The following is a 26,391-nucleotide window of genomic DNA, read 5'->3' on the forward strand; positions in this document are numbered from 1 at the left end:
TCGGTGCTTTTTGATAGTTATAGTATATGCATGAGGGTTTAAGGTTGAAATATGAGTAGAATTTGATGTACATCTCTGGATTTAACTGTTTTTATCCTGAGATGACTTTATTTTTTCTTGCTTTCTGCATTGAATTGAGGAGACAGTATTTACCTAATAAAAATAATATATGAACACAGATTGCTTGGGTGTTTTGTAGTTTGTTTTTTTTTTTTTACTTAACTTTTTATATCTAGGTATACACTGCTGAGCTGGTGCTATCACTTGTTGCCCTGTAAATAGCGTGGAAAATACTGGTGTGCATAACTGAACATTTTATTAATTTATGTAATGAAACAAAAGTCCGTTCTTGATTTTGTGTAAGTAAAAGTAGTGTAATGTTAATAGCTGCTGGACTTCTCTTTTAGGGCTGATCTTGAGAACGGTCTTTTTGAAATGGCGTTGGTTGTACTTTAATTCATTTTTACTGCTTTTCACAGGCCTCTCAGGAAGAGCTAAAAGCTGCCTACCGCCGGCTGTGTATGCTGTACCATCCAGACAAGCACAGAGACCCAGAGCTCAAGACACAAGCTGAGCGGCTGTTTAACCTTGTTCACCAGGCTTATGAAGGTCAGTGGAAGTCTGAAGTTTGCAGAAACTGTTTTCAGGTTTTTCTAGAAGGAGGGCTGTGTCTTCATGCTTTTTGAATAATTAAATTTGCCGATACTTAGCAATGCTTTGTTTCCTGCTTCTGTCCTGTAAATCAGAGGGGCAATGCAGTATCAATTCTGCCATGAAAGAGATGTGCAGCCACTGTCTTATTTCTTGCATGTTGTAAATAATCTTTTCACCGCTTCCTTTACTTCTGAAGAGACTCTCCCGTAGGATACTGAAGACTGAAAAGCTTCAAACAGAAAGATAATTTCATATTTTACTTTTGAACTGATACATCCTGACTTTCTGTGCTCTATGACCTGGTTGCAGTCTCCATTGTTTTTCAGCAAGTTCTTCCGTAGGCTAGGACTGAAATATGGACAATGGATTCATAGTAGTTAGAGGTATTTTTCTAATCCAAGGATGCCAAAGCTCTTTAAAAATATCCTGAATTAAGCTGACATATGCTTAAATCCTGGTGCCACCATAGGTAATACGTAGTGTAACTGAGGCACAAGGATGTGATGAGTTAGAATTAGCTTGCAGCATTTTGCAAGTGTGATAAGAGGCACTTGGAATGCAAGCGGATTAGAAGCTGGTAGGACTCTTCTGCATTAAAAAATTGGTGCCCCAAACTAGGTGCCTGGTCCTGTAGCCTAAAGAGAAACTAAAGCAAAATGATGAATAAATATTTGTCTATTAAACTTCAAAGATGAGCTACATTTTTTTTTTTTACTCTCGTGTTTTCAGAATGATAAGAATTTATTTCTTCCAGTTGGACTTGAACATGGGTGGAGTCTTTTACATTGTCCCTAATTAGGTGTTAGGATATACGGAAGCTTTTGCTGGGGGGAACAGTGAAGGCCTTACATTGATGACATGGGGAATAAAAACTCAGGATGCTTCAGTAATTTCATTTTAATGTGGTCAGTAGGTCTTACATTAGAGTCAGCTTTCCCTTTGAATTCTGTGGCTTTGCTTGGCTCTGTGTTGCGATGTATATGTAAATTGCTGCTCATTTAGTACCAAATGTGAGTGTAGTATTTTACAAGCAAAAATTTTGACATCTTGAAAATAAGCCACCCCACCTCCTGCCTGTTTTCTCCCCCTCCTCTTCTATCTCTTAATATGACACAATAAAATATTTATCTTATCAGAATTTATAAAAAATAGTATCTGCCTGTGACATTTAGCAAGTTCAATAATCTTCAAGTAGTTCAGATCAAACCTCAATTACTAATATAAGCCTCTTTTTGCCTTAATATACACACACAGCTCCCTGAAGACTCGTCAGTTCCCTCACAGTCGAAAGAAATACATGATAATGATTAAGCTGGTCTTGGAACCCTCTGGGAAAAATACTAATGATTTTTTAATTATCTTTTTTTTTAAGGAAGGGTGTGGTATAGGAGATCATGCATTTAAATATGCCTTACATTTTAGAGATCCTTCTTAATTCTATGTGCAGTCTTTTTCCAAAGTAACTGTTCTGCAGTCTCCTGGTGTATTTTATTTTATCCTTTGCATTGGGTGACTTTTTGGGAGATTCAAGTTCTACATGCATTTTTGCAATTACCCTGCAGTTGATGTTTGGCAAGGCATGAATGACCTCATGGAAATTGCTTTGTTGGTGCTTGGCATGACCCACATGTTTGGAAACGATCAGTGGACAGGGATGGTGAGAAAGATCAGAAACAGGGAGTGAAGCACCAAAGAGCCTTGGGAGTTAGACAGAGGTAGATGTCATTCCTCCTCAGAAAGTTTCCACGGACTGCTATCACTAAATTGCTAATAATCCCATTGATTGTTAGAGGGCGTATGTCACCCTTCAGTCAAAGAAAGCAATATTAAAAAACCTCACTGCATATTCAGTCTGCATGTCTCTTGTGTTCTTGACTTTAGAAGTAAGGAAAAAAAAGAAAAAAAAGGAATTTGGGGGGGGGGGCAAAAGTCAATGTCTCCTGTTAATATAGCATGTGAAAATGTTAAAGAGAGTTAATGTAAAAATTGGATGCTACTGTAGAACAACATGTTTCCAGGATCTGTGCTTGAATTCCAAATAACACTAGTGTGTTGATCTGAAATTTGAGGAGACCAAAAACTGAGTTCTCTCCTCTCTTTTGATTTTAACTTGCAGTGCTTAGTGATCCACAGACCAGAGCCATCTATGACATATATGGGAGGAGAGGACTGGAAATGGAAGGATGGGAGGTGAGAGAAATTTAGCACCTTATGGCCAGTGGAGTTGACTAAGCCCACCTTTATCTGACATTCTTGTTATGTCGAGCTGCACTGACACCTTGATGGTAATAAATGCCTGTTTGTTTGAAGGCATCCTGGTTTAGTTATTTCTGTCTCTCTCCATCTCTCCTGAAACACCATGATGGATTTTCAAAGAATACGTAGGTTTTTCATTTGACAAGAGAACAATAAACCTGACATTCAGAGTTCCCTAATAGGATATTACCGTGACGGGCAACATCTTTGTCTGAGACAAATGCATCATTATTGTCCGTCTAGTCTCATCTTTTTCATCTGAAACTTTTTTGTCAGCATCAGCTAGCCTCTGAGTTTGAAATTACTTTTTCTTTCTGGGCTTTTTGAGGTTGGGCTTTTTTTGTTCATTTAGTTTTTATGGGCTTTGAAAGAGAACTTGCCCATTTGTGGCTTTCCCATTGTTTAAATCCCTTTGCTAGCCTCTGCCAGTCTTAGTTGATTGCACTATGCTGCTTGCTGCAGAATCGTATTGTGTTAGGTCAGGTCAGTACCAGGGTCAAGTTTGGAGTTAGCAGCAAGAAATGTGGAACAGTGGCAGCGTGTAACAGACATTTTTGAGCTGCTTGTGGCGGACTTGGTCTTATTTTGAAAAGCCAAATCCAATACTCTTTCTGTCCATACCTAGAGCCATAGCTGTTTTAAACCCTTGTTCCCTGAGCCACGTAAGGTAAACAGATGTGAATCAGCGTAGCCTAAAATTACAAAGCTTTCGCTTAATCAGTTTACCTCAGGCCAGAAACTTTCAGTCATTTTCATTTTTTATGTCGTACACCTAGTAGAGCAGTTAATGGATAGCTATTGGTAATGGCTGCACTGCAGTATCTTGTACTTGTGGTTTGAAAGCCATTTGCCCTGTTTTTGTCAAGAGAATGGAAATAACAGGACTGTTTTCCCTTCCCTCAAAGTGTGGGGCTTTCTCTCATGCCTACCATTTGATCTGGCCCAGGCGTTTCCTTCCAAACTCTGAGTATTGAAATTCGTGTAGAGTGGCTTACAGCAGCAGCAGGGGCAATGTGTTAGAGTGTACCAGGTCAGTGGACCTCCGTCCCATCAGCAGTGCTGAACATCCTCTTTCTAGTAATCTTTTGCTTTTAATTGATTTTTGAGCAGGTTGTGGAAAGGAAGAGAACTCCGGCTGAAATCAGGGAAGAATTTGAGCGTTTGCAGAGAGAGAGGGAAGAGAGAAGACTGCAGCAGCGAACTAATCCAAAGGTAAGCAAAGACTTCATCCTAGTCTCAAGAGTGAATCTATAAATTCTTACAAATATGCAGGGTCTGATGAGTCTAGATGAAGGGCTGTAGTAAATAGCCCCTGAGGTATCTACACATATTTTTGAATATGCAGTTTCTCTGGACAGTGTAGGAGGAAACAGCTAATTCTTTGAGCAGTAATCCTGAATTGAAAGATCTTTTTCTTTTTTTCATTGAAACATGTAGGAGCAAAATATCTCTTTTGGCAATATCAGGAAAACACCTAACACTGAAATGTTTACGATTTCTTTCCAAGTATTCCCAATAAAGTGAAACTCCCTTCAGTTACCTGACAGGTTTTCCCTTCAACACTGCTGTAGTGTCACAGCAACGCGGGGAGGTATTCAAATGCAGCTTTGAAACCAAAGAAAAATGCATGGCAGCTACCAAACCAGCTGGGTAGCAGAACTCTTCGGCTGCAGCACAGTGGGCAAAATCAACCTGAGCAGGATTGAGGTCTTGCCAGTTTCACAGTTAGTGCCTGTTTTAGGAAAGCTTGATCGCACTCTCAGGATGAGAATCATCGAGTGTTCCGTCCCCATCTCTCAGTCTGTTTGAGCAGCCATAAGCTGACGCTAAATGACCCACCTTGCAGCTGAATCTTGGCTGTTCAGAGATCATCAGGAATACTGTGTTGAGGACGATGTTCTCACAGTAGCATTGGGATGGCAGGGAGAGGTGGAAATGACAATGGACCACTGCTTTCCCTGTCACCTGCTATGACTGGAATGCTCCGATAGTTTAGAAAGCTAATGGCTTTGCTGGCTCTTGGCTTGATAAGTACGCTAGGCCAACCCAAGTTTTGTCAGGATTGTCACTGACTCAGGTTTCAAAGCTTGAATCACAAAAATCTTGGTTCTCATGCAGTGAATAACATTATCCAAGAGCTGCGTCTATACTCACCAAATGTATTCATGCTTTACTTCACCTGTATCTATATTTTTCTTGGTTTTTTTTGCTTAAACTATCAGAAACCATTTTGTAGGTACAAAATTTTTTGAAATGTGTTGGAAATCTTTCTTCTATGCAGTATAGAAGTGGTTCATGGTGGGGGAGCCTTAATTTTCCTCTGTCTGCCGCAAGGTAACCATGCAGATATTTACATAGACAAACATTCTCCATCTTGAAAAAATAAACTGTAATGAGACATCAGTTTTTGGTTTACTTATAAATGCTTCTATTCTTGGTGGAAAACTGGGTATCCCCAGAGCTCTCGCTGAAGGCTTGCAGATTCTGCATCCTAAAGCACTGCAGCACAGATGGCTGTACTCTTTTGGTGGCTTTGAAAGAGGAGGTCTCCTGTGTCATTGTGTTCATGCACAGACTTCTAAAGTGTCACAGCATAACTTGCATAACCCGAGAGACAAACTACCACTTGATTAACTACTATTGCTCTTAGTTTTGAAGGTTGCTGATGTTTTCAAGGTCAGCAGTTTAAAATCACAATGTTTTCTGGGTAGACAGAAGTGTGAGTACAGTAATGCTTAGGAATGTATCAAAAAATGTCCATCTGAGATGACCTGTAGTGTTTTGAGATATTCCCTTGGCACAGAATTTGGATCTGTGCTGGCCTTCGCAAAGCAAATCGAGTAATACAGATCACCAGGCTGTTGTGGATAGTGCGCAGATACCAAGAACTTGTTTGTTCTGGCAGGGTAAATAAGCATAAGGTGTTATGTGAATATCTGCGGACAACATTATTCAGGCAGGAAAGGATTTCTGGATGTCACCAAACAGGCAAGTCGAACTGTCTTTGCTGGAGATGAGGGTGCCTGGGGTCAGAAGAGTATTCTCAGAGAGGGGCATGGTTATCTCCACCTCATGCTTCTCTGTGACTTCAGGAATCTGACATTTTATCTGGGCGCCTCGCAGTGGCTGCGAACAGTAAAAAGCGGAGCTGCATTGTAAGCCTCAGCCTCTGTGTCCTGTGATAAAATTAGCCATCTGGGTGTTTACAGCAATTGCTGGTTGGCAGCCTATAGAAATGTCTCTCCAGGCAGTGTTCCTGTGGAATTAGGTAGCGCAGCTGTGATCATTTCATACACGAACGCAAGTTACTTCAAAATTTCCAACATTTTGTCAGTTCTATAAAACAGTTCCAGCAAAATAAAGCATTTTAACCAGAAATGTTGAGCGATAACCAGATGTAGGCAATTTGGCAGGTTTCAAATTGAGCCTATTACTTGCTTTTAGAGCTTTGTTTTTGCTTTCAAAGATGTGCAGAAGGGTTGAAAAGTTCATTACTTGATTTGAGTAGAACCGCTTCCTGTTAGGAGAAATTAAATCCTGTTATTTCCCTGCTGCGGAAGGTCAATGTCTGAGAAATGCAGCTCCCTCAAGGCTTAGTCTGGCACAGCTTCCATATGTCACCTTCCAGAAGGTAAATCCCTAAGAAAAAAGGCAAGGAGGGAGTATATTCTCCTCTGGCACACCTCTTAATTCCATTAGTAAAGTCTGTTTTGTATTTGCAGAATTTGAAATAAAGGTGATTTTAAAAGATGATACGAGATTACCACTCTGATGGTTCTGTAGTGCTGTTCCCCAGCCTCCTGCCCTGCTGAGTTGGTGCACTTTGCAGCATGTTGTGTGTGTGTACCGCCAACTTCTGAGCAGAGCTTTACAGCTTTTTCCCTGCTGCTCTTTCTTTCGGGAGGGCTTTTTCATTTCCAATGGTCTGAGCAGGTGGCTGATGGGGAGTTGCGAGCAGCAGCGGTCCCCTCTCTATTATCCGGTGGCATAGGGGGGTGCTGTCGTTCTCTGGGAATATTTTTAACTTTACCATCTGCTGCTTTTCCTGTGCTTGTGCCTGAGCCAGTTTCCTTGCCAGGATCTATAGACCTTTGAGGGTGACTTCACCTGCTTGGCGGGAGGTGAAATATCTGCATGGAGCCCACCGTTCACTTCAGCGAAAGGTAGCTCAACAGAAGATCTGCTGAGGAGCCAGGGAGGGAACAGAGACGCTCCTTTCCTCTGAATGGGTCTTGTGGATTTTCATGGATAGGTTCAGGTGTTTTCCTTTTTTCATTGGAAGGAACGTTTGTTCTAAAATTCATAGGTGTAAAAAAGGAAATCGTAAGATTTTGTGTATGACTGAAAGAAAGGAGCTGCAATGAAGGTGTGTGACCCTTGATGCATCTTTACAAAGGGTACAAGCATTGCGGTACAAATAAACGTAGTATACCAAGATGTTTTTCAGTGGCTTTTTTTTTAACTGCGAATTCTTGAGAAAGCTTTGCTGATGCTTATATGCCGGTCCGAGTTGAAAATACGCAGTTTTCTGTCTTTTTGCCATTCAAATTTAGCATGTGTACTACTCGGCATGATATCCCTTGTTTACACAAGTTTAACTTGGAATTTAAAGTTGCAGTCTGGCAAAGGTTCTGTGCTGAATGTTGGGCTCCAAGTGGAAAACCTTTCCTTCCATCCTGCCTCTGTTATGAAAGATCTTGGGTTTTACACTTCCTTGAATTGAAGAGCATCAGGGAAAAATGGAAGTAGTTTCCTCTCTTGTTAAAATAAATGCTCACCTGTATTTAGGCACGTTTGATCGGCCACTCTGGAGTGCATTTGCTGGAATTTCATTGAGTGGAGTTGGCACTTTCTACTCCGTGTCTTTCCAGAGCACTCGAGAGCAGTGCAGGGCTGTGCCGCTTCCTAGGCGGGTGGTGGTTTTGCCTTGCTTTGCTCTTATTTTGGCCTCGTTTCAAGGAACAGCACAACGTAGGAGATGGATGAAACTGAAGAAGCTGTAGTGTCTGGAGAGCAGATCCCTTGAAGGTGACTTTGCAGATGGTTCCTGCAAAGTAGTCTTTGCATAAAGGGCAGGAGCTCATCATTGGTGCTGCCACAAACAGAATGATGAGCATAATTGCTTTGAAATTGGACAGCCTGCCAAGTATCATTTGTAAACAGTTGGGGCACAGCCCCTGTTCCAGAGTTTTCCTGGAAATAATCACACCTTCCTGTGTTAAAATATTTATCCAATCTTTGCTGAGTAAGAAATCAGAAAATAAACATTGAGAAGAGGTTGGGAGTCTCCTTGGCAAATAAATAGTTGGGAGCCAAACGAGAGAGAATTTTTGAATCTTGCCAAACTCTGCAATTCTTCCTATATTTATGGTTCAGCATTTGATTAAAGTGGAGTGAGCAAGGAAAAATGCTCACTCAGAATTTATTCCGTCCATACTTGGACTCTGTGAGTGTTTTTTGTACCTATTCCGCTATTGAATTTCTTTATACGAATTGCTCGGAGTTCATTCTATGCTTGTGCACAGAGGGGTTTTTTTTATTGCAACTGGTACATTTTATATGAGCTGTAATGCTGTTTAATAGGTCTGTAGGGAAGGTTTCCAAAGCCTCTTGAAGTTGTATAACCCAGACAAGGATCTAATCGTACCCTTTTCAAATAAACCCACTCTTGCAGTTACTCTGAGTGAGCACAGCAGCAGGTAGCCAGACTATTTAGCTGTGGCCTAGTTTTTTGTAGGAATAAGCTTTTCTGTGGTCTGAGAAAGGAAATATTTACTACTTGCCAAAAGTTTATCTTTGTCAAGCTTTTCTTCTGATTACAAGATATAAACTAGGAAAAAGAAAACAAAATTTTTTACTAACAAGGTCAATTGCAAGTGAATGATGCAGCTCAAAACGAAGTTGTTTCAGATAACTCACAAGAAGAAAGCATTTAGAGGATTTCTGGCCAAGTTCCATTGAAGAAAATCAATTTCTAAAACATGTTATTTCGACTGTAAAATACTGACAGAGCAGAATCGGTTGTGGGGGAGGAAGAAACTTGCTGTGTAGAAGTGTTCTACCTCTTTGTGTAATAGAAAAATTACCTACTAGTATTACAAGTTGCATTCCAGCTGAAAAACTGTCTTTTATTCAGTTTATTTTATTATTTATATTGCTCTTTTAGAATATTGTTAATTTTTGTTTGTCTTGAATGTTTAAGAAATGCATTTTAGCGTGGAAAAGATAGTTGCAGAACAAGAAAAAACTGCAAAAAAATTTAATCATATACCAGGATGGTTTAGCCATTTAGCCTATATATGTTGGATGTTTGTTAATGCGAAGTACTTGTTTCACTTGTCATTCCTTAGGGAACAATTAGTGTTGGAATAGATGCCACTGACCTCTTTGATCGTTACGATGAAGAATACGAAGATGTGCCTGGGAGTAGCTTTCCCCAGATTGAGATAAACAAAATGCACATATCCCAGTCCATTGAGGTAAGGAGGGCAGACACTGCTGCTGGTGTGGAGCAGGGCTTGAGCTAATGAGGCACTGCAGTGCAAAGCAACAGAAAACGAAACACTTCTCAGGGGGTTCTCATCTTGATTTATGGAAGGACGCAATTACCAGTGTGGGTGGGAAGAGGAAGCTCGGTTCCAGCAGGACTGCACGTTGACTGTACAGCAGGCGTTTGTGCAACTGGTTTGTAGGCTACTGTGGTCCTGCCTTCCTGCGAGCAGGGAGGCTCAGTTGTGATTGAAAACAGGTATCTTGTTCTGACTGAACTATTTAGTGTATGAAAATGAAGGGTACCATGTTTTGAGGGTGTGGATAAGGAAAGGAAGGGGGAGTGTTTCCTCTGTTCCAGAGAGTTGAAGAAATCTAGTCTGCTAGTGAGATTAGAAGGATTTGCAGCTTAGGGTCAGGACTTCAAGGTGGTACATTAAAGGTGTCACAAATGTCTGGTACTCTAAGAATTATCTCACTTTTTGCCATAGTTTATCTTTGACTACAAAATTTAGAGCAAGTGTGTCCATGTCCAGTTCAAACACCTGGGCTTAGTGGATGACAAGGAGTCAACTGGAGTATTACCTGTCTCTCTGCACTTAGGCTCTCTGCAGTTGTGATTATGTCCTTGCAGAATATGTGTTAAATGTGTGAATTGGGATCAGAGTAATTGGTAACAATATATTCATTTTTCAGGCACCACTGACTGCCACGGACACAGCAATACTGTCTGGTAACCTTTCCACCCAGAATGGGAATGGAGGTGGATCAATTAATCTTGCTCTGAGACGAGTGACATCTGCCAAGGGGTGGGGAGAGGTAAGAGTACTAGCTGCTACGCATTTTTATATCCAGTCTATTTCAGGCTGCTTCCATTAGTTACCTAGTGTTTGTTTTCTTTATGGAACTTTAGCTCAGTTTCATCTCTCATTTTCTACATTCTGTAGAATGTAGAAAAAGGAATTCTCAAAGGAATTTGAGAAAAAGGGAAGGCCAAACCTTGTTTTTTCTTAATTTTTTCCCCTTTCTGTTTGGCCGTGCATTTTGGACTTCACTTATGCTGACAGAATTGTTACCTGTTGTCTCTTGCCTTTCTAATTTCCCTGTCTGAAGGCTCTCAGGTGCCTTCCGATACCATAAGCATGCACCTTAGGGCAGTGTGATAGTTTGCCTTCACTTCAAAAACTCCTCTGCTTACAAGGGAAGAAGTTACGAGGGAAAATAGTTTGACTCCCAGGCAGATATAATTTAAGTAGCTGGAAGGTCCCATGTTACCAGCTGCAAGCTTTGTGGCTTTGACCAGTGCCTTTGTTCGAGACGCTCATGGCATCACTGCTATGGCTGGCAGGTGGCTGCTTTTTCTGTGCCTTCCTTTTTGCATGCTAACTCCTGCTAACCTCTTTCCTCAACTTGTGAAAAACGGGCGGTTTCCTCTCTTTTGAGAAGTCATAGACTGGGGGCATTTGATTTTCGTCAGGATTTTGTAATTTTGGTAATACAGGAAGTCATGGATATTGTTATGAGTCAGTTGACTAAAAAAGTTTTTAAATCCCCATGTAATAAACTTACTTGAAAGATGCAAATGTAATAGGAACTGCTTTTGCAGGTTTTGTCACAAAAAGTGTCAGGTCTGAGAACTACTGCTGTTAATGAGACTGAACAGCACCAAATAAACATTGAAAAGCAGTCCCGCAAGTCACCCAGACCACTGAATGAAGCAGCAGCCGCATTTTTCCGACGCTGAGACGGTGCAGCAGCGGAAGTGCTGACAATATTACTGTGAGGCTGTCCTGAGTAGGACTCTTATCCTTAGTGGGCAGCAGCCAAGCCTTGTTGTTTGCCATTGTAAGGCTGTGATAGAGATGTTTTCTCCATTTTCAGTGGAGCAACCAGAGCAGATGCTAGTAGTAGTAGCCTGTAGTACTGTGAAACTGGCTTTGTTTTACTCAGTGAAACACCTCTTATTCTGAATGCAAAGCTATCAGAAAAGAGCGGGTGCTGAAATATGTGGTAAATGTTACTCAGATGTGTAAAATGTCTGTGATGTGACGTTTGTGAAGTACTTTGTCACTGCTGTAAAAGATGTTTTCTTCTAACAATTTGGCATTGTGCATTTAAAACAGTTGGAGTTTGGAGCAGGTGACCTTCAGGGACCTCTCTTCGGTCTGAAGATATTCCGTAATCTTACACCAAGATGGTAAATATTAGAAAAATGTTCTAATTGTTAATATTCTACACTAAGGAACTAAACAGCTTGAATTCTCTTCCGGATTAATTCCGGATTTGTTTTCTCTCCTACAAAACAAGGCATTTCTTCATTAGACTTAAAGACGTGCTTTAGTACTGATCAAAATGCGTGTATTCTTTTTGTGTGTTGGTGTTCTCCATTTTCATACTTCCAGTTTAAGGAAGGTCTGTGTTCCGTATCCTTAGATTTGTAGTTGATCTTGTCATGATTTGTGATACTTGAGACATGGTCTCACAATCAGAGCAACTGAAGTCTGCTCTGGGAGCAGAACAAAAAACTGGGGAGCTCTTCTGGGGCATCCATGTGTGAGTTGGAGTTTATGACAGCAAAAGAGGAGATATGTCGTATTTTAGGGAAATAATGTGAAATTTGCCGCTAGCGTGGTGTCTGTTTACAAATGAACAGAGGTCTCAGGTTGCGAAAGAGAGTACAAGGTGAAGGTTGTGATTGAAGACATATGTTAGAGTGTCGTAGGTGCCAGTGTAGACTTCCTTCTTTTTATATTTTCTAATTTAGTAAATATGCCATTCCTCAGAGCTTATCCAGGAATCTTGTTCCCAGTAGAGTTCTTTAATGCTGGTTTTTGGAGCTGATGTTGGAGGATTGTTAAATAGCAGGGCTGCTGTCTTCTAGCAGCCGAGTGTGCTCCCTCTATAGAAGACCAGGACTTTATCTGCATAGGGCAAGAAAGGTAAAGGCTGAAAGGTAGCCTGCTGCATTGGCTGCAGTGTTGTGGCACGGACCGATAAACTAGGGCCTGAACCTGCTCTGCTGGGCGGTGCTGTGGTCAGTACAGTCTAAATTAGTTTTGCGCTTTTCCTAAAACCCTCAGGCGTCATGCTCTATGCAGGATACTCTGTTGGAGCGTGTCCAAAGAAGGGCATTGAAACTGGTGAAGAGCCTAGAGCACAAGTCTGATGAGCAGCAGCTGAGGGAGCTGGGGGTGTTTAGCCTGGAGAAGAGGAAGCTCAGGGGAGACCTGATCGCTCTCTGGAACTACCTGAAAGGAGGGTGTAGCGAGGTGGGTGTTCGTCTCTTCTCCCAAGTAACGAGGAATAGGACAAGAGGAAATGGCCTCAAGTTGCACCAGGGAGGTTTAGATTGGATATTAGGAAGAATTTCTTCACCCAAAAGGTTGTCAAGCACTGGAACAGGCTGCCCAGGGAGGTGGTGGAGTCACCATCCCTGGAGGCATTTAAAAGGCATGTAGACATGGTGCTTAGGGACGTGGTTTAGCGGTGGTCTTGGCCATGCTAGGTTTATGGTTTGACTCCATGATCTTAAAGGTCCTTTCCAACCTAAACGATTCTATGGTTCTATGATACACAGCAAGGGTCCTGGGCAAGAAGTAATTTGAGGCCATCTGGGAGCCTGTATTTTATCACTGATGAGATTTTCCTTATTTCTCTTAGTTTCATCACTACAAACTGTGCCCTGCAATTTTCATCCCGTGGGATCCGCCCAGGCCTCACCACAGTCCTAGCCCGCAACCTTGACAAGAACACGATGGGGTACTTACAGTGGCGGTGGGGCATCCAGTCGGCCATGAACACTAGTATTGTCCGGGATACAAAAACCAGCCATTTCACTGTGGCGTTACAGGTGAGAGTCCTGTTGCTGTATGCAGGGAACAGTGATATCATCCCATGGGAGAGAAGTGCCTCAGCTTTTCCATCCCAGCAGTATTTTGGCTTGGGACTAGAGGATAATGGAGCAGTTGGTACTGTCTCATATGAACAGGTAGTGTAGGTAACCAGCTACATTTGGCAGAGCACAACATTTTGCACCCAACATTGTGATATCTAATGTGGATCGGCTCAGATTAGGGTCAGAGATTGCAGGCTGTGATGAGTAAGTGCAAGCATTGCTATATTTTCTGTGCCACTTAAATGATAAGAAAGGAAATTTGCGGGAACATTCAGTGGTGGCGGAGGGTACGTTTTCATACGTTTGTGCCTCTTGTTTTTCAGCTGGGAATCCCTCATTCTTTCATGATGGTCAGTTATCAGCATAAGTTTCAGGATGAGGATCAAACACGAGTGAAAGGTTCTCTCAAGTAAGTGCGCAAGAGGAAATTCACGTTGCTCACAGCCTGAAGAATCTGTCCTCTTACGCTGTTGTAGGCCTCCAGGTTCCACACAAATCAAATGCTTCTGTGGTCTTTGGGAGTCTGCTTTTCATTAATTAAATCTGGTAAATGATTTTTATCTGAAGTGAATGGCTTGGAGCCTTAGCTCTGTACGCCTCTTCAGATAAGTGGAACTTAAAATACTTGCATGTGATATCTCTATGTCATCACCAATAAGAAAGCCAGAAGTTCTTGCAGTCCGTTTACTGCTTTACAAGCTGAAAAGGCTAATCTCATCTTGTAGATAAACAGTGAATCTTCCAGTAGCCAACATCTGCTGCACACAAGAGATATTTCCATGTTTTACTGGGGGAATTAAGGATTCAGTAAAGAGAAATTTGAGTCTTCTCTGTCTTACCAGTTTTTGATTCTGTCGTTCTAGGGCGGGTTTCTTTGGGACCATAGTGGAGTATGGAGCGGAGAGGAAGATTTCCAGACACAGCATTTTAGGAGCTACCGTCAGCGTTGGTGTTCCCCAAGGAGTGTCTTTGAAAATCAAGTCAGTTCAAGATTACAACTCTAAATTGTAGAGGCAGACCATAACCTGCATGATTCTGTTTCTGATATTCAGATGGGAAGGTCCCAATCTTAGGCCAATACAGGTATATTGATATATCACTATAAAGGGATGCAGGTGTGCATCAAAATATTCTGAAAATACAGCTTAAAGTAAGGTTTGGAGCATTATGGTAAGTGGACGGAAGATTTCCGGAAATATTAGTAGAAATGGGTTTAATTGCCTTCCATTTCTGTAACACTGTACACAAGTATATACTTGACTTAGTGAATTACCGTTAGCTAATATAGGTGATTATGTTATTAATAAGAAGCAGTTCACAAAGAGGGGCAGAGCTCTTTAAGGGTTCATATACTGTAGTGCGCTTTTAATTAGTGCCAGCAGAGGGCGTGCCAGGATGCAGAAACTGCTGTAAAGACGTGAAGCACTGGAGCCGAGAAAACTAATGTTTTCTAAAATAGATAGTAGTATAAGCATCAGAAATATAGTAATGTACGCCTTCCTTGAAGGCACATGCCAGTGTCGTGAACATAGACCTTCTGTACAGGCATTTTCTTTTCTTTTGATGATGATGTCGGTCCCTTTCCCTGGTGAAATTGATGACCAAATAAATTCTCCAAAGATTAAAAAACCACTTAGAATGGTCAGGTACTAACACAAGAGATGTCTGCTGCATAAAAGTCTGGTGATAGGGGGTGTCAGCTGACTGTCTTACTATTGTCTTATTTCACTTTGTCGGACTTTTACCTTTTTGAGCTCATCATTCATCTTGCCTTTGGTTCAGGAGTTCTTCAGCAGCATACACTGCTCTAAGTGTACTTAATCAATCACATTAAACCCTGCGTTTCCTCTTACCTGTCACTGTGTTCTTTTTTGTTTCAGGTTGAATAGGGCTAGCCAGACCTACTTCTTCCCTGTCCACCTCACAGATCAGCTGCTTCCCAGCGCTGTATTCTATGCCACCGTGGGACCTCTAGTTATCTACTTTGCCATGCATAGGCTAATCATCAAACCCTACCTCAGGGCACAAAAGGAGAGGTGAGCTCGCAAGACTGTGTTTTAAAATCAGAGCTGGGAAGTCCCACTCCAGTGCTTCTGGGTGCAAAGGTTGAAATATCCAGCTGAGGCACTGTGGTTCACTACATCATCAATACTACTGAGTTCTGGAAGCCTACAAAAATATTTTGAATGGTGGGGAAGAACCTTAAACCCGAGCTTATTTGTGTGAGGTTATGGGTCAGTTTTAATTGGGGTGGGTAAGTAGACATCTGCCACTTTGTGGCTGAATCCCATCCGCTGTGTAGACCTGATGTGATGTTGGCTTCCTTATGCCAGAGAGCTGGAGAAGCAAAGGGAGAGTACAGCCAACGACATCCTTCAGAAGAAGCAAGAGGCTGAAGCTGCGGTAAGTCTTTCTCGTAACTAAGTCCCCTTAGTTAAAGGAAGCTGTTTTCACTCTGGGCTTTTCTCTTTTGGACACAGTGTCTGACACTGCTTCATTTTTGCTCTGCCCCTTGTGTTGCGACAGGTCCGGTTAATGCAAGAGTCTGTCCGGAGGATAATTGAAGCAGAGGAAGCCAGAATGGGTAAAGATTACAGCACCGTTTACTTGTTCCATACATTTGGAGAGAGGAGGAACAATACAAAGACTGGGTGGTTAAGGGGGAGAAATGCAAGGTATCATTTCTTCATTTCCACTGCTAATGAAGCACAGTGTAATTGCTGTTGCACAGGTAGTGGGGAAGTTCCATTATGATTCAGCTAATGGTGCCTGAGCTTAGTAGGGATCCACTGAATATTATCTTAGGACATGCTGTGTAATGGATCAGCAAGCTGAAGGCAGCAGTCTGGATTCACCTTTCCACAAAAGAGTTGAGTGTGTATAAATACGTACAAAAGTTACAGTCTGAAGTTTAGGTTTCACTGTTCTCTAGCTTACACAGTTTGCTCCTGGATCATAATAGAAATCTGATTTCTGATATTTGCGAGCAATTTCCAAGAGAATGTTCCAAAGTGAACTGACACCCACTTGGACAGCCACATCAGCATGGCTTTGAAGTCACATCGTTCTGTCCTAGCACTGAAGATTGCTAACAAACACCCAAGTAGGAATGTTCTTCTGTCTTGAGAAGCGTGGGTCCAGGCAAGGAGAATTTGAATATCATTGAAAGCAAGTGAAAATGACAGGGTGGTCTTTTCATCACTGTCTGCCTTTCATCACATCTGTGATTTCATGTGAAATGCAGGTTTGATTGTAGTGAATGCCTGGTATGGGAAGTTTGTTAATGACAACAGCAGGAAGAACGAGAAGGTGAAAGTAATAGATGTGACTGTGCCCCTGCAGTGCTTGGTGAAGGACTCTAAACTCATCCTTACAGAGGCATCCAAGGTACGTAGCTGTTCTGTCAAAGCCCAGACTCAAGGGCTCGAATGCGTGACTCAGAATTTCAGTTGAACTGTATGCTGTCCTGCCAGGGGATTTCTCCAGTGTGCTTGAAGCTAGTGACTGTAGATCAATTCACAGAAGCCATCTACATACCAAGTGTTTATGAACCTCCAGGAGCTCCTGTTTCTCTGGGCATTCCCAGTGCCAAAGAAACAGTGTCTCCGTATTTGCAGCGTGGGACTGTGTGTGTTACAGACTCTGGGGCTGTACACCAGAAACTTCCCAACCCCCTGATTTGCTCTTTTCTGCATTTAGAACTTGCCACTGCGGAGGTGATTCCTTAGCTTCTCATCTCATCTCATTGGCAATAAAACTCCTTTTTTTTTCTTAATGATACCTCGTTCTCACACTAATTAAATGTTTTTAATCAGCTGAAGAGCTGTGAAAGTTCATTCCGTGATGCTCAGTCTGTCCTTCTCTGGTTCAAGGCTGGTCTGCCGGGTTTCTACGACCCTTGTGTGGGTGAGGAGAAGAGTTTGAAAGTGCTTTATCAATTCCGAGGAGTTCTACACCAAGTGATGTCAGCTGACAATGAGGCCCTTAGGATACCAAAGCAATGTAAGTAGCAAGGACTGCCCTGCTTCTTCCTTCAGGAGCCAGTAATGGATTGCTTCAGCTCTGTGTGGTGAAGCACACAGAACTGGGGTTCAGAACTGGGATTACTGAAATGGACTGACCATGATATGCCTCTGGATTACGACCTAAAAGAGCTCAGCAGCACCACTGCAGCTGTTCATACCACCTAACCTTATAAATCTAACTGGAGTTAGAAGCAGAGGCCTTCTACAGCTGCTGGTGTTCCTGCCAGGCAATTCGCAGCGTTGGATTGCCCTTTGAGGACTGAGTTGAATATATGAAGGCAAGTTGGAGACCTGAGCCAGATTCCTCCTCATCCCCATTTATCTATCTGCCAAAACATTTTCCCTGCCAGAATAATTTTGTGAAATCAATACCTGTTAGTGACAAGTTTTACTGGTACCCCTGTAGGTCTGGCGAGTTGGCTAAAGGGCACAAACCTCTATTTACTTTAGACCAGCTCCCTGTTGCAATTTAAGCAGCATATCCAACTTACAAAGCTTCTGTAAGTACGTTGGAGGTGTCTATGAATTGTGTTTAATTAGCAGCCAGAAATGTTCTTATCTGTCCCTGGTACAGCGGTAAGTTCAAGCTAGGATGTGTCTCATCCAACAGAGGTGGTGTGTATCCATTTATTGTTCTCGTCCAACAGCTCACAGAATCGATGCAGATGGCTAATATGGTGAGAAGTGTGCGTGTCCGTTACAATACCTGGGTCAACGGAAACTGCAAAACCTTCCCCCGGATGCTACGAGATTGAACAGAGACATTTTTATTTTTACTATCCATATAGCAGGTGGTGTCCTACAAGTTATGTTAGGAGACAAAATGAGAGAACCTGCTTCTACAGGTGACTCCAAGGCAATACTTCTCTGAATTGTGGCTCAGTAACCAATAAAGCAACGTGACTCTGAATGCGCAGTGCTTTCTGCTGAGGTTGTGCGAGTGGGCACTGAGCACCACCCGTCACGCAGCCAAGTCTTTCCTGCTGCGATTTGGCCACAGTCCGTTTGTGCGGTCTCATGTATATCTTTTTGCACTGAGCAAGGAAGAAGACCTGTTATTGTCACTTCTCCACATACTTCCTGGGGTAGGTAACATACCTTTGTCTGCTCCTGAGGAGAAGTTCAGTTCTCTGGCCACCTCCTGGAAGTCCTGTGTGTAAATCCTTTTGTGAGAAAGAGGACAGAGATTGTTTTCCGTCTCAAATCTCTACTTGAAATGTACTTGTTAATAACAAGTATGTTTGGAATGAAGTTCTTTGCCTTTTGTAGTAACATGAACGTCTTCAGCATGAATCCATCCAGCTGCTAATTTCAAACACTGCTATTCCAGACAAGGACACAGGGTATAATAGTCTTATTAATTCTTGTACCACGTAGAACCATGTACTATCAAGGTTTTCAAGAAAAGAGGAAAGCAAGCGGGGGAGAAGGACAGCAATTCATTTCATTTGATTCCGATGCTGCGACTATCTCTTCCAATCTAATTTATTTCTAGGAAAAAGAGGAACATAGTTTACACAAGTAAACCAGACCAAAGTGAGGAGAGATGCCAAATGGGTAAAGAGCTGAAAACATAAAATTCAGTTGCCCTCTCTAAAAAGCATCAGTTATGACATAAATCCATTGCATTAATCTTGCATAGAAGCCATGCCAGTGATTTACCAGCAAAAAGGGCAGTCCTGTTCTAGTGACACAGCAGATGGAAACGGCAGCCTTATAGTATCTACTGCACACTGTGTACGTCAACACTACCGAGGCTTTTTCATAGAGAAAAGGAATAATCGTGGCTGCTTCTCAGTCACAGTTCTGCTCTTGGCGAGTTCTAGAACAGCCTTCATTGCTTACATGTGAGAGACGGGGTGGGGGGGAAAAGGTATCTTGGCAGTGTGTTGTTGCTTTTGACAACTGCTACCATAAATCACTTCCTGACACGTACCTGGCCCCTTTTTCTGTGCAACTGTCATTCTCTTTGCTCAAGTCATTGTAACAGGAGAATTCGATTTCCAAAAGCAGACTTATTGAAGCCAATCTGAAAGAGATGCTCCCCACCCTCTAAAAAACAAGTTCATATAATGAAGGGGTGTTCATTTGTTTTTATTAAAAACAAAACAGAACTCTTCAATTGTGACCAGCTTCTGGTGCAGGATTTTCTTTCACTTATGACCAGTGTTCTGTTGATCTGAAATTAAATGTAAAATGTGCAATAAATTATATTCAGCTGAAAAGTAGCCCACACTCCCTTTGCATCTGTAGGACACTCTTGAAAATAAACTCCTGAAAAGCAAGGGTTGCAAGTTTTGTAAATGTAACTGCACCCTCTGTCACGTCCTGCTTATTGACCTCTGTTGATCGCTTGTATGTGTAACTAGTTGAACTGAGCAAAAATCTTCACCAGAAATTCCTTTTTCATGTCTTGTCACTGCATGAAGCGTGTGGTCAAGAGTGAGAGCCACTCTGTAGTGAGTAGGACGTGGCAAAATACTCCCAGGAGGAGTACTGAGAATTAAGTTTTGCATAAGCAAGTGCGAAATAGTGACAACACATTTACCGCGCGTTACAAAGAAGAATCTTAGCGTAGTCCTGTATCTAACAGATCAATGACACCGAGGAGTGTTTTCATGAAAAAAGTTTGCACAATGAAACAATTCTGGTTTCTGACAACTTCTTGAGATACAGCTTCTGCTGTCATGAAGGTGTTTTCTTGCATAGTCTACATTAAAATGTAGAGAAATAGCAATGTGATTCTAAAAACTGCTTCGGTACTTCAAGATGTCCCATGGTATTTCTACACTTAAAACCTAACATTTCTGAGGGGCAGAGTGCATTGTTCCTACTCGAGCAGTTAAAACCTGTAACGGGGGGTGCAAACTTCAAAATGCTGTAGAAACGTGAGGCGACACAGCCATCTCTAATTGACCCAGCAAATGCTTAAAATACCTTAATGAGGATCTGGGAGCACACACCAGTCTTTTCAGCCAGAGCCTTTAAACTGTAAATTCTTGAGGTGGAGATACAGGTTTAGGATTTATTCTTTAGACTCTTCCCTTGTCTTCCTGTATGTGCTCTTGTCTTTGACTGCCATGTCCCAGGGTGGCTCAGCCACTGAAAGGCTACAAGGAGCCAGAGCTCCAGGCACCAGTTCTGCTGGAAAAATCATCTAAACCTCCTCCCGTGCAACTCAACCAGTGTCTTCATACCTCCAAGCCAGGGCTCGGAGTCAAGCAGGTGCCTTCCTCTTAATCAGAGCAGTGCTCTCATCAGAGAACTAACTCGGTTCTCCTGCCTTCCCCCTCTATGCCGTCTTCCCCCAGCACCTCAGAATTATCTTTCTGTCTAATCGCAAAGAAGTTTGTGCAAGGTACAGATGAACCTTAACTTTGCACTTTGAACATTTGAATTTGCGACTTGTTAAAGTAAAACCCCTCACAATTAATACTGACACAGGTCTTGCCTCGTTCCCTGGCTAAACATCATAAAAAGTATATAGCTTGCTGTTTCCTGCCAGATCAGCCCACCAAGAATCCAGACTCTTGCTTTTCCCCTCCTTTCAAGTGCTGTGAGTGCCCTTCCCCACCCATTGGGCTGGTGCAGCAGGTTCTTCTCTGCAGCAGTTAGAGCATGAGCTCCATCTTTGCTTCCCTGCCGTGTTTGTAATTGTCAAGCGTTGCTGAATTGTGCCCACATGGAGTGAGCCGTCTGTCCTGTCCATCTCCTCCCTTGGAGCCAGGTGTTGGGGTTGGCCTCGCCTGCTTAATACTTACTCCAGCCCACCTCCTCCTCTCTTCTTTATTTTCTATCAGTACAAAGCTTTAAAGGGGCTGTAAGAACAGCCCCACTTGAGAAACCACTGCTTTCAACACCACTGTTTCTGCTCTATGAGAAGCTACCATTTTACAGCCCCATGTCCTCTGAGACTTCTGTTTATCACTCTATATAATACAAAATTACAAACAGAGTTAAAATAGAAGCTATAAGCAACCAGAACTTAGCTTCTAATGTGATCCAAGCTTTAAAGGGGCTGTAAGAACAGCCCCACTTGAGAAACCACTGCTTTCAACACCACTGTTTCTGCTCTATGAGAAGCTACCATTTTACAGCCCCATGTCCTCTGAGACTTCTGTTTATCACTCTATATAATACAAAATTACAAACAGAGTTAAAATAGAAGCTATAAGCAACCAGAACTTAGCTTCTAATGTGATCCAGTGCCATTTCCAAAGAATCGAGCCATCTTTTAAGTTTGCCAAGGTGTTAAGGCTGTTGCTTTGAACACAGCTGGCGGAGCAGCAGTGCCTTTGGGGTTGGGGCACCTACACGAGCTGAGGGGTGGCACCAAGGCACCAGCATCCCTTTGGTGGTTTGGGGTCCTCACTGCCACCCTGCAGTGGGGCAGGGGTGGGAGGGAAGGAGCTCTCCTTCAGCACAGCTCCCAGAGGCTTTAAAGGAGTTTTGGTTTGGATCTGGCTGAGCCAGCCAGTCTTTGTGAGGCAGATGTGGCATCGCCCAAGGTCTGTTTGTGAGGCTGCAGTGCCCAGTCCTGCAGGGACCTGGCTCTCAGGCAAGTGGGACAAGCATGGGGTCACCTTGGCCAGCAAGTCTCACCTGGTGTGACTTTCCCTGCCCCCACCTGGCTTCTACACACTAAGCCTGCCTTCAGGTGCCCTCCACGGAGGACCCCTGCCAGGACCATACGCTGCTGACACCCTGGGCATCCTGACCCAAGCCCTCTCCCTCTGGGCTTGCACCAGCCTTCACACTCTTCAGCAAGTCCCTGTCAGCAAGGCCAGTGTGGCGTCCCAGCTGCTTTCAGCCACTCCACGCTCCTGCAGCAGTAGGCATCACCTGCCTCCCATCGCTCCACCCTGCCCCGTGCTTGTTCCTGTACCAGCAATGGGGCTGCCCCACAATTTACCTTACAGCAGAGGCTGGGCAAGGAGAGGCAGGGATACCTGTCAGCACATGAAAGATACGTTTGCAGCACTTCCTATCCATACCTGACTTTGTGTATTATTTAGGGAAGAGCACTTGAAGCATCAAGTCTTCCTGTCACCTGGCACAACTGCTTTACACACCAGTAAATCATAACAGCAGACTCCCGAATTCAAAATAAAACAAAATCATTGTTCACTTGTTTCACATTTAAGAAAAAAAACATGGTTCATTAAAACAGTTTTAATGAAAAAATAAAGTTCTGAATTAAACTATAATTATACATGGCTGAAAGTGATGAACTAAAAGAATGGAGATGTTACTTTTTTTTTTTTCCCCTCTCTGCTGATACTGTAACGTGCTGGACTTGTCAGACACCATCTATTAGGATAAATCTGAAAAGGTAACAGAACAAGAGTCAGTCACATTGATTAGTATCGAACCTCTGTGAAAAAAGAGCCAGTTCGCTTGGCAGTTCACCATTTCTCCCATAAAAGCTTCAGGAACACATTCTACAGAGGTCCAGTTGAATTGCAGACACGCTGTAAACACAGATACCAATTTTCAGAGCAGGTCCAACCCTTGTGCAGCTTGCAACTGGAATCTTCCAAAGCCTTTCCATTTGCAGAGTGAAATGGCAGCATTTGAGAACTTTGGTTATTTTTCTGGCTGCAAAGAACAGTCAGGCAGCCGTTGGGGGCAAGTCTTTGGCAAACTCCTCAGTGGTTCCACGTAGCTTCTGGAAGGCAACGTACCACGGTCACGATCTTAAGATTTTACAGAAGCCAGAGCTGGTTTTCAGAACCCAGAGTCAGTTGTTGCAGCTTGGTGGAACAGGACTTTTATAAAGAAGCAGGACGGAAGGACAGTTACACGTCATGCAGCTCCATCATCCTGACCTGGGCCAGCAGAGCTTTCACACCCCGGCGTCCCACGCAGCAGAGGCCCCAGGGCAACGCAGTGCTGGAGTGTCTGCCTGAAGCTTTGGCAGCCCCATGTCAGATATCTGAAGGAGGGTACCCAACTCTGTGTACTGGAAAGACCCTTGGTTATCACCAGGATGCATCTCCTAACGAGCCACTACTCGGATAAGGCGGTGGTCTAATGCAGTGTATCTGCAGGACTAATGTGGACACATTCCTAGCAGTACAGCTAGTCTCGCTTCGGCCATGGTACCAGCCAGTGACTCCCCTTTGACTCACGGTCTCACCGGACAGAGCACGCATTGTTCATCAGGCGTAACTTCAGAGAAATACCTCAAAACGTAAACTGAATTTGTGCAATACATACGGCTCGCTCTGTTTGGTCATTGAGGAACAACGCTGCCATCTCGGTGGCCTTGCATAGGAGCCTCGACTCCCTGTCACATTTCTGAACGCATTTCCCTCGGGCTGAAGCCCCAGGAAGTCCTGTCAAGGGACTGCAGTGTCAGCAGGGGCCTCAGTGCTCTCCCCCACACCAGATGGATCTTCACTGCACTTCATCTTGCTAGCTGCATAACCTGCATTTGCTTTTATCTGTATAATTTGCAACCAATAGGTTAAAGATTCTGGTTTTTTGATTACAAATCCAGTCTCAAAAAACAAACAGCAAAACCAAAAGTCAGCTCAGCTGTAGTACTTGGATGGAAATAATCAAATCCCAAACCAGACCTGCCAGGTTCTAAGTTTACTATGGCCCCTTTTACAGTCCACGTTTGAATTCTGGGCTGAGAAAAGGGAGAGTCATCGTCTTCTTAAAACAGCACCTTTAACAAAGGGCCGGGAAATGGAGCAAACGGTATCCCCCCATACACACATTTGAGCCAATCATGCAAAACAAAGTCACGAAAAATCACCGTAAGAAGAGACCTTCTAGGAGGAAATCCAATGTCGCTAATTCCCAGCACTGCCTGTCCAGAAAAAAGGCTGCTCTCTTCCTTTAAACAGGCCGGTCCCTCGGCACAGAAAGAAATCCCGTTTTCACTTGAACAATGCCAAATCCAGAACTCCCCTGCTGCCCAGGCTGAAGAGGAGGCAGATCGCGCAGAGGTCAGTATGCATTGACGCTCCCTCCTACAAAGCCTTTCAATATCTAAGATGGATATATATGGACAAATGGGCAGGTATGGTATTACATTAAAATTAAAACACATGGCCATTTACTTTTCAGACTCTTCACACAGATTCCCTCCTCCTTCTCCTCCCTCTTTGGAGGAGGAGGAGGAGGAGTTCCTTAGAACAGAGAAGGTTTGCAGTTTCCCAATGGGATGAGAAAACATAACGTGGCAACGGTATTATACATTCCCCAGACACCACCCAATTCATAGTTGTAACCGAACAAAACCCCACTGAACCCAGAGAGCTTAGTCTGTCCCTTGAGCTAATCGGTATCTAGCAGCAGTTCTGACCAGTCGGCCTCTTCCAGCTCCGGCTGTCCACAACTTGGCAATTCCGTGTCCCTGCTGGCCAGGCAGCCCTTCAGCCTGACCAGCAGCAACAGTTCGGGGGAGCTCTCCCTGGCCTCTCGGCCGGCGCCCACAGTTCACCCACCCGCCCCAAGCAGTGCACCAGCACGTGCCTCCCTCCCCTAGTCCAGAAAGCGCCTGCGTGAGCCCGTCCGGGAACGGTTCGAACGACGAATGTCAAACTTGGAGTCCCGGCACTTCTGGCATATGTAGACCTCTGGGACGTTCGACTTGCGGATTTTGGCGCAGGAGAGGTGGATCCAGGTGTGGCACTCGTTGCACTCGATCATCGGCCGCCCGGCGAAAGGTTTCATGCAGAAGCAAGTCACTAGGTCCCAAGAGTCATCATCTGCAAAGAGAAACAGCAAGCTATGTTTTTAACGGCCAATGCCTCTCACCTGCACTGGGAATTTACTCTCCTTTCCTGCTACATTAACTACCTGGGTTTCAAAGACAGGCATTTTGCTGATTTTTCCACGTCTCTCTTGTGTGGGAAGAGACTCTCAGCAGTACAAGAGAGGCATTAATCCAGGAGAGGAGAAATGGCTGCTTTATAAAGTCACAGCTTTTCACTCAGTTTATTGCAAAAGCAGCCAAGCAACCCCTCTCTTCCCCTTGAAAACCCAACAGCTACTTAATTCTGCCCAGACACCGTACCTTGGTGTTATCCTCATGCTACAAGTAAAATACCCAAAAGATCAGCAACAGCACCACTGCTTCCACCTCGCTAATCCTCTCTTGACAGCCAGGCCACCTACCTGAATCCACCATGATGTCCTCATCGTCACCAGTGCCATCCTCATCCCGAAAGACCACCTGCTTCCCCTGCCGAATGACCGTTCGTTTGCCCACGCTCTGGATCTCCACCGTCTGCTCGGCTGTCACGGCAGGGTAGGAGACACTGGATGGTGTGTCAGAGTCCCAAACCGAGCAGTGCTCGGTCGCAGACTGAGGGTCACCCTCAGATGAGGGGCTCATCGGTGTCTCTACGTAAGAGTCCTCTGCCTCCAGCTCCAGCAGCTTCTCCTCATAGTCCTCCCCTGCAGACACCTCTGTCTCTCTCCTCTTCAGCTTTTTCTTCTTCCTGATCTTATCAATTTGCTTCCGCTCCGGCAAGAAGTTGCCAGGTTTTGCCCGCTGGAACAGGGAACTGTACGGTTTCGCTCGCTTGAGCTGACTAAAGTTCTTTCTGTTCTTGACAGGCAGGGAAACAGAAGAGGGGATATCATTGAACCGGGGATCCCAGCTATCGCTGTCAATCGTGCCTCCGGTGCTGTTGGGAGGGCTGGGGCTGTTCCTCAGCGGCGTTTCCTAGAGAACATTGAGAAAGCGGGTAAAAGCATTAATTTGGAGCAGACTCGCGTGCAGCGCTGAGCCACTGCGCCCTTTCCCCTGAGGTGCTGCCTCACCCAGCCCATCTCGCCCAAGTTCCAGCTCCCGCTCTCCTCACACACCGCCCTCTAACCCACGTTGCCGCGGGGATCTCCAGCCAGACAGAGCCACAGCCCAGAGCTGCCCAGGCCCCGCAGAGCTGAGGGAACCACTCCGGGATCCGCACTTCTTTCACCCGGCCCCAAAAGCAGCCACCCGCCCCATCGCTTCAAGCCCTCCCAGCTGCTGTAGTTCCCCCTTTTGTTTCAGGGATGCGGCGCGGAGCCGTAACCTTCTCCCAACGGCTGACCGTACAAAAAAGGCCC

The 26,391-nt window shown here is 43.9% G+C and overlaps 2 protein-coding genes across 2 annotated transcripts; one reads left to right on the forward strand and one right to left on the reverse strand.

Annotated features, from left to right (window-relative positions):
- Positions 1-481: 481 nt before the first annotated feature.
- Positions 482-18,229, forward strand: DNAJC11 (DnaJ (Hsp40) homolog, subfamily C, member 11). The gene is made up of 15 exons (XM_009697052.1): positions 482-609; positions 2,771-2,844; positions 4,021-4,122; positions 9,261-9,389; positions 10,096-10,218; positions 11,523-11,596; positions 13,060-13,249; positions 13,618-13,703; positions 14,158-14,274; positions 15,175-15,330; positions 15,628-15,697; positions 15,821-15,878; positions 16,539-16,681; positions 17,167-17,296; positions 17,967-18,229. The coding sequence occupies exons 1-15, from the start codon at positions 522-524 to the stop codon at positions 17,990-17,992; spliced, it is 1,566 nt and encodes a 521-aa protein (XP_009695354.1). The 5' UTR covers positions 482-521; the 3' UTR covers positions 17,993-18,229.
- Positions 18,230-24,616: 6,387 nt separating this feature from the next.
- PHF13 (PHD finger protein 13) lies at positions 24,617-26,112 on the reverse strand. Its single transcript, XM_009697053.1, has 3 exons — positions 26,104-26,112; positions 25,453-26,005; positions 24,617-25,043 (listed from the first exon to the last, which is right to left on the reverse strand). The coding sequence occupies exons 1-3, from the start codon at positions 26,110-26,112 to the stop codon at positions 24,817-24,819; spliced, it is 789 nt and encodes a 262-aa protein (XP_009695355.1). The 3' UTR covers positions 24,617-24,816.
- Positions 26,113-26,391: the final 279 nt, after the last annotated feature.

This window comes from Cariama cristata, unplaced genomic scaffold (genome assembly GCF_000690535.1).
Source record: "Cariama cristata isolate BGI_N322 unplaced genomic scaffold, ASM69053v1 scaffold27253, whole genome shotgun sequence".
NCBI lineage: Eukaryota > Metazoa > Chordata > Aves > Cariamiformes > Cariamidae > Cariama > Cariama cristata.

Bases quoted from the DNA above. Each gene is read 5' to 3' on its own strand.
- DNAJC11 (XM_009697052.1), top strand. From the start codon at position 522: ATGCTGTACCATCCAGACAAGCACAGAGACCCAGAGCTCAAGACACAA. The intron at 4,123-9,260 runs GTAAGCAAAGAC...GTCATTCCTTAG, and splicing joins AGCAGCGAACTAATCCAAAG to GGAACAATTAGTGTTGGAAT. The intron at 11,597-13,059 runs GTAAATATTAGA...TATTTCTCTTAG, and splicing joins CGTAATCTTACACCAAGATG to TTTCATCACTACAAACTGTG.
- PHF13 (XM_009697053.1), bottom strand. The intron at 25,044-25,452 runs GTAGGTGGCCTG...TTCTCTTTGCAG, and splicing joins GGACATCATGGTGGATTCAG to ATGATGACTCTTGGGACCTA.